The sequence below is a fragment of the Myotis davidii genome, unplaced genomic scaffold (genome assembly GCF_000327345.1).
Source record: "Myotis davidii unplaced genomic scaffold, ASM32734v1 scaffold208, whole genome shotgun sequence".
In the NCBI taxonomy this organism is placed as follows: domain Eukaryota; kingdom Metazoa; phylum Chordata; class Mammalia; order Chiroptera; family Vespertilionidae; genus Myotis; species Myotis davidii.
Window position 1 is genome coordinate 47,314 of NW_006299706.1, and position 7,417 is coordinate 54,730.

General features: G+C 53.0%; 1 protein-coding gene across 3 annotated transcripts; it reads right to left on the reverse strand.

Annotated features, from left to right (window-relative positions):
- Positions 1 to 3,476: 3,476 nt before the first annotated feature.
- LOC102764597 (protein S100-A7) lies at positions 3,477 to 6,479 on the reverse strand. Of its 3 annotated transcripts, none has more exons than XM_006775593.2 (3): positions 6,378 to 6,479; positions 4,647 to 4,804; positions 3,477 to 3,729 (listed from the first exon to the last, which is right to left on the reverse strand). In XM_006775593.2, exons 2-3 carry the CDS (start codon positions 4,785 to 4,787, stop codon positions 3,547 to 3,549), a joined length of 324 nt encoding a protein of 107 aa, XP_006775656.1. In that variant the 5' UTR covers positions 4,788 to 4,804; positions 6,378 to 6,479; the 3' UTR covers positions 3,477 to 3,546. The 3 variants fall into 3 exon arrangements, with proteins under 3 accessions (XP_006775656.1, XP_015427273.1, XP_015427272.1); XM_015571787.1 differs by lacking the exon at positions 6,378 to 6,479 and adding an exon at positions 6,037 to 6,046; XM_015571786.1 differs by lacking the exon at positions 6,378 to 6,479 and adding an exon at positions 5,932 to 6,020.
- Positions 6,480 to 7,417: the final 938 nt, after the last annotated feature.

Consider the following 7,417-nt stretch of genomic DNA (forward strand, 5'->3'; position numbering starts at 1 on the left):
AAGGCTGGGGATGAGGGTTGAACCAACGTCTCCAGAATTTTGAAAAACTACCACTGTGGGGTCTCCGGGAGCAAGAGCCCCGATAACAAGAGCTCCAGCAAGAGGACATCTTCAACTCTCAAGTGTCTCTTGCCAAGTGAAGTGGCTGTTGGGCTGCTGCTAGACTGTGGCTGCCTGGTTACGGGGGGTTCTAAGTTCTTTAGGGAAGTGACCTCATTTCCTGTGATCCCCTTCCCTGAGTCCCCTCCTCGAATAACAGATATCCAAATAGTCCTCAGGGTTGCTGACGGCTCACACCCCTTCTCCATGGAATACATATCAGTCCCCACTGACACCAACACGCCTTCCTCCACAGCCGCCTACGAGGTCAGGGTACAGCCAGGGTCCAAGATTTGAGGAGATAGACCTGGGTTCAGACTCAACCCCTCATTCTTTCTTCTTCTTGGTCCTGGACAAGCCATGGTGGCTGTCAGAGCCTGTCCGTCTCCTGCCTGCACAGTGGATTATGCAGCATGTTCGTCTTGGAAATAATGTTCAGGCCCATGGGGGAGAGCAGCTGTAAAGTTGGAGGAGTGCTGTCATGTGGAAGAAGTGCCTCCGACCTGTTTTTGCTTTCTCTTGTCACCTCTTCTATGTCTGCTCTTCTTAGTATCCCTCCCATAGTCATTACAGCTAAAGCCAAGGGCCATCTGGATACTTACAACACCATCCAAGGGCCATGCAAAATGTCACCTTAAAAATCAGCCTTCTGTATTTGGTCAAACATTTAATTAACTCGCCCCTAATGCCTTGGCAGGGCCAGACCGAATGATTTTGTGGGCCTTATACAGGCCGCGGGCCGGACATTCCCCACCCCTGACCTAGAGTGTGTGTGTGTGTGTGTGTGTGTGTGTGGGTGTGTGTGTGTGTACACTCTCACACATGTCAGTGCTCACTTACTGGATCCCAGAGAAAAAAAACAAAAAACACAGTCCTCACATAGGCAGGAATAGGCAAGAGTTTCCCAAATGTTAGGATTTCTAATTTTCAAACCAACCCTATGGGACAAGTTGGAGCCTTTGCCTGGAAGGTCACAACACTCCTGACCTCTGGACTCTGCCTGTCATGCACCTTGGCCAGTCTCCACCTCTGTATGGGCAGCAATCATCCAATTTAGAGTGAGATTCAAACCTGCAGAAGCATGAGCTCTGCATAAAGGAGCCCCCAGCTCCCTCCACCCTGGTGGCTGTGGAGAGGAAGGCACCCCATATTCCCTGACCGGGCCTGTCCTCAGACAAGGACTGGCTAAATGCTCGTCTGGACTGCCAAATGCTCACCCTCTCCCCTGTGCCATCTCCATGGCTGCACATGGTTCTATCAGCACAGTCTTTTCCAGAGCCCCTGAGAAAGCCTGGGTGCAGCCAGGACCCCAACTGTGAGGACACCATTGTCTCTGTGATTCTGGGCAGAGCAGGGGCCTTTCAGAACCGTCCACTTCTCCCCCGAGTGGCTCCCCACGACTCACATCTCCTGGAGGACACATCCTCCTGTGATGTGGATGGTGCCCTTCCCTTAAGTGTGGCCTCCATTAGTGACTCCCTAGGAGACAGCAAAGTGACCCAAGGTCACTTCCAAGATTTGCTTATAAAATATCAGTGCCTAACCACTTGCTCACTCTGATCTGTGTGTCTCTCTCTCTCTCAGGTCCCTCATTCTGGGGACTCGGCCTCTGTGCTATGACTTGCTGTCTGAAGAGACCCACATGGCCTCGCACCGAGGGGAAGTCAGGCCTTCAATCCAAGCTGAATCCTGCCCAAGACCCCCCCCCTCCCCCCGCAATGAGCTCAGATCCTGAGTGAAACAGATCCTGCCTCAGTTGAGACCGCAGCCCCAACCTCCTGGGAATCACTGGCAGAAATACTCAGCTGAGCCTCGCGGGATTCCCCGTCCAAGAGACTGAGATAATGAGTGTTTCCTGATTGTCACTAAGTGATGGTAACGTTGTCACACGGCAATAGATCACTAATACGGTTGCCCCTGCACCAGGCCCTGGACCAGTCCTCCTCCCTCCCACCCTCCCTCCCCTATCTCCTCCCAGGCTCCCTCCAGCCACACCCACCTCCTTTCTAAGCTCCTCTCTGTCCAGACACCTTCTGCCTGCAAGTGTCTGCACAGTTGTGCCTTCTGTCAGGAGAAATGTGCCTGAGTATCAGGGAGCCGCGGAAGGAGTCATCCACATGGACAAATGACTCGCCCACCGAGTTTCCTGCAGGTGGGACAGAGGAGATTTTGGAGGCAGTTGCCTCATTTCTCCCTGAAGAATGTGGCCTGATTGGGGGGTTAGCAGGAGACTGTGAGTAGGAGGTAGGGCGTGACCCAGCTGGGTGATGGGATCCTCAAGGAGGGGAGCTACTGAAGCAGCAGGGACATGCCTAGAGGTGGCCCCGGATGTGCAGGTGAGAGCTGACTGGCCTCCTGGCACCTGGAGAGGCCCCATCTGCGCTTGCTCAGGCAGCCCCTGTGTCTTGCTTCTTCTAAATGCTCGGCCTCTACCACCTTGCCTGGCCGGAAAGAGCCTGTGGGTAACGGCAGGTCTCTTTCCGCGGCTAGTGGAGTGGACGGTCACTGATGACTCAGCATGAGCTCTCCGCTTCTCCCTCGTGCCCTCTCCTCCCCGCTCCTCTTCAGTCCTGTCTTCTCACTTGCTGCCCAGACACTCTCTGGACTCCAGCACTAGCTTTACTCCTCATGCCTGGAACAGCCCTCCCTCTGTGCTTTCCCCAGACACCCAGCTCCCAGCATTTAGCAAACCATTGCGAGGATCAGCTCAGCAGACAGGGTGGCTCTCATCTCCACAGGGACACCACACAGGCTAAAACACACACACACACACACACACACACACACACACACACACACAGGACACAGGACAAGGGATCCAGTCCTCTGGGCACTGCTGAGTGACCCATTCAGTGACCAGTGCCCATGTGCCCCCAATGCCCTCCACAGAATGCCTACTTCAGTGGTGCCATCTCCCCTTTGTCCCTGGGGTTATGCTGGGCAGGAGCGTGTGGGCATGAGGCACCGTGTTCACACCTCGGCTCCTGCTCCCTGCAGATCCTGATCGCAGCTTGAGAAGGGAAAGCATGGCTGAGCCAGCAGAATGCTCTGCACTGCTGACCCTGGGACCTGGCACGCTGGCTGCACTAGGGAGCAGGGGCAGAGGTGGACAGAGGCCCTGCTGAGAGAGGCGGTCAGTTATGCTGGAGGCCAGAGGGAGGGCACCCTCCTGGCACAGTCCTGGGAAAGTCACACACATGCAGGGGCAGAGGTGGACAGAGGCCCTGCTGAGAGAGGTGGTCAGTTATGCTGTCCGCCGGAGGGAGGGCACCCTCCTGGCACATTCCTGGCAAAGTCCCCCCATGAGAACCCACAATTACATTCACCAAGAAGGGGCAGTTCTGACAGCATAAGTAGCCAAAGAAAAGCAGGAAACAGGCTGTATCTGGGCAAAAGAGACATTTTATTGTTTCTTGTGGTTTCTGGGGGCCTCAGGCTGGGCTGGGCTCAGTGTCCTCCACCTGAACAGGGCGGGGTTACAGAACAGGGCGGGGCTCCGTGGCTCTGATTGTGGTAGTCGGTGGCTATGACTCCCAACACCGACAGAAACTCGGAAAACTCGATCTTCTTATCCTTATTCTTGTCCTTTTCCTCAAAGATATGGTCCAAGAAATCATTGCCCTTTTTGTCCTGTGGGAAAGACACGAAACAAGACAAATTCAATCCCAAAAGTGTTATGGGTAGAATAGGAGGAGAAGGAGGCAGAGAGGGGGAGAGAAGACCTGGGGCTGCACAGGTGTAGCTGGTGTGAGTCAGTGGGGGTCCTGGGGATGCGGGGGGCGGGGGGGGACACATTAGCATTACCCTGCAGGTCACTGAGGGAGATTCCTTGGCCCAAGTGTCAACATGAATGAGAGAACTAGTAGTGGTGAGGCTCTGATCAATGAGCTGGTGGGTAGGTGGTCTTTAGACCCAGACCCACTCCCCCCATCCACTTCCAGGACCCCATCTACCTAAGTTTTATCCAGAAACTAGAGATAGGCCCTATCCTTGTCTCTTCATTCCTAACCCTCCTCTCCTATCTCTTATTTGCCTTCCCGAATCTTCCATGCTCAGTGCCCTCTTTTGCTCCCTACTCTCTGTGTCACCTAGTAGCCTCTCTTTTTCTAATCAGTTCAGTGCATTCTAACTGTCAGACTAAGTCAGGTCTATGAAGGAGCTCTTTCATTGTAATGAAAGGTGTTAAATTTTATCAGCCATGGGATTTCTATCACCTTCCCTTGGATCTCAGAGAACCGAATGGAGGCTTCTAGAGGCAGAGCCTGAGCCTATGGGCTTCAGTCTCCTGGATGGAGAGTGACAAGTGGGAGGGGACCCGTTCTTTACTCTCCTATTTCACCACCTGATAACTACCCTTCATCTCCAGATGCCTTTACACTTGGCCACATGTATTATCTCTTTCATCCTGATAATAAGTCAGGAGAGTCCTCTTAGGCCTTTTTGCAGATGAGAATATTGAGGATCAGAGAATGGGGTTGACTTGTCCAAGGTCCCACAGCAAAGTGTCCTCTGGCATGCCAGGACCTGGAGAAGTCACCCAGACTCACACAAGCCTTGAGGAATATAGGGAAATTCTCCTTCAGCATCTTCAGCAGGCCCCGCTTGTCAATCTTGTCATCAGGTTTGGTGTATTTGTGGAACAGGACGACCAAGTCCATCACGGACTTCTCAACTTGAGTTTGGCTCATCTTGGTTTTCGAAGAAGCTGTCAGAGAGAAAGACAGGGACCTTTATTATCTTTCCCCCGAGGTGAGGGACCCTAAGTCAGAACAACGGGGTGGGAACTGAGCATCCAGTGAAGTGAGGCTCAGGTGGGAGCAGAAGGAGCTGTATCACCCTAGGAGGTGGGATGAGACGCTCACAAGGAGGAGAGTGTGACCCAGGCCATGCAGGTCAGGGCCCAGAAGAGATGGGGGAGAACACAGAAGCCCACTGTGGACGGAACCACAGGAGGCAGAAGCAGAGAGGGCAGAGAGGGTAGGGGATCAACCACTTTGTACCGGACTGAAGTCTTAGTTGGGACCTGAGCCAACTAAGGACGACTCCACTCTTCAAAGAACATCAAATCCATCAGGGTCAACATCAGGGTTGGAGTCACCGAGACAGAATAACTTCCTGACTAGTCTGGTCTGACCCGCCCTGGCTGCTCTTGGAACAAGATCCCAGAAAGAGCCCATCCTGAACATAAAGCAAGCTGTCAGTGAAACGGGCCCTGGAGGCTCCCCGCGGGGAGTGGAGTAGGATGGTGAGGGTGAGCAGAGAAGCACAGCCCTGTCCTGAGCTCCCACAGAGGTTTTCCTGGACCATCCCCACCAGTGGGAAGAAGGGACTGCTGAACAGAATTGGCTTCATATTTGAAATAAGCAGAAATACCTGCTTCAGTTTTAGACTCTGGGGGGGTGGGGGGAATGTGGGGAGATAGGCTCCTTCAGATGACCTTTGTACCTCCCTGCTCTCTGGAACCCCAAAACTAGACCATATTTAAGTAAAGAGGTCTGACTTCCCAAAGCCGGTACCTCCACCAACAGTCTGGACCCCAAGCAGAGAAATGGGACAGTGCAGCCCTCACACCCCAGACTTTCCAAAGCACCCAGAAACGTGCATGAATCACACGTGTGGGCATCTAACACAAACTACCATTGTCTCCTGATCTGGGAGAAAGATCCTTGCTGCTATGTCCCTAAGTGGAACCAGCTGAGGCCTTCTGTCAACTTGACCAAGGCGAGAGCTGAGCCTTGTGCACAGAAGGTCACTGGTCATTCCCTCAGCTGGGCACAAGGTCCAAAAGCTTAGTTGATGGGTCTCTGACCATGTAGTGGCAGGTCTTCTCACCAGGGCAAGGTGAGTGGGCATCACTGACCTGGGTTGAGGAGAAACTTCAAGACTTTGGTAGAGACACCCACTCTCCCAAGGTTGGGATGCACAGTGGGTCCTCACCAAACTGGGACCTGACAGTCAGGTGAGTCCAGAGAGAAAAGAAGACAAGGGGGAGAGGGAGAGTCATGTCCTCCGCTCCCACCAGGGATGTTTCCAAAGAGTTGTCACAGAGGAGCCAACAGAGCAATGAGAGCATCGGTGCAGTCATCATATAGATGAGGACCTCAGGACCCCGTGGGATGAAGTCACACGGCCCCATTATAGGCAGAGCCCCATTACATCTGGACCCAGGCTCCTGAATCCTCTCCCATCACTGCTTTCCTTACTCCTACAGGCAGCAGAACACCCTGGGCCCTGAGCACCCCCTCTTACCCCCAGCAACAAGTCAGGTGCATACTTACCAGAGCTGACAAGGTGTCACTGAGGAGAAGGATGAGTGTGCTATGCATTTGAGCAAAGACTGGTCCTTTTATAAGGCTCCGTCTGGCTCATCCCAGGATCTGGGAGCCCTGGAGTCATGTTTTCTGTCTCCTTCCTGGACCATTGCCCCACTCAGGTGAGTGTGACACACCTAGGAGTGTGTGTTCAGCATGTCCCAGTAAAATCCCAGGCAACTCCCAAAGGACAACACCTAGAGCTTTCTTCTGTCCCTCACTTAACCTGGGGCTGGGGTGGGGAACACAGTGGGATGTGTCATAATAGGACAGAAAATTTGGTAGAGAAAACTGGGTTTCTGAACATAAAAAGGATGGGACTCTGAAAAGCAGCATGGTCTGTGTTTACTCATCACCCAGTCCTTCCACAGTTTATTCTGACATCTAACAAAGCTCTCTCCAGTGGTTAATAAGTCCTTACCTGTGCCAGGCATCACCTTACCTTCTGTATTGATGTGCCTCTTAAACCTTCATAACCTTATGAGATGGTGCTGTTACCCTCATGTCGAGGATGTGGAATTGAGGTAAGCAAAGTTCCTATGTCCGTGAGGCTAATAGACAGCAAGGTCAAGATATGATCCCAGAAAAGCCTGATTCAAAACCTCACTCCTAACCCCACTGCTAAACATCTAGGGTCACTGCAGGGCCTGTGAACTCAAAGTCCAGAGAGGGAGGCAGTGTTGTCTTCGTGTGGGGTCCTCACTGGAGCACTAGGAGGGAAAGAAGTGGCATGACCCACAGTGACAGATCAGGGAACACAGAGAGAACAGCACATCACCTGCAGGTGAGGGAAGATACGAGGTCAGAGCTCTGAGTTCTGGCATTAGCCCCACACTCTTGAACTTCACTTCGCAGCTCCAGGGGCTGCCTGGGCCCACCAAGGAAGCCACGGTCTAGACTCAGGGATGGTGACCACCATGAAATGAGCCAGGAGGAAATTAGGCAAAGTTGCCTCCCGACCCATGATGATGCCTTCTTATAAATTCCTCAGTGATGTTCCTCTTTCC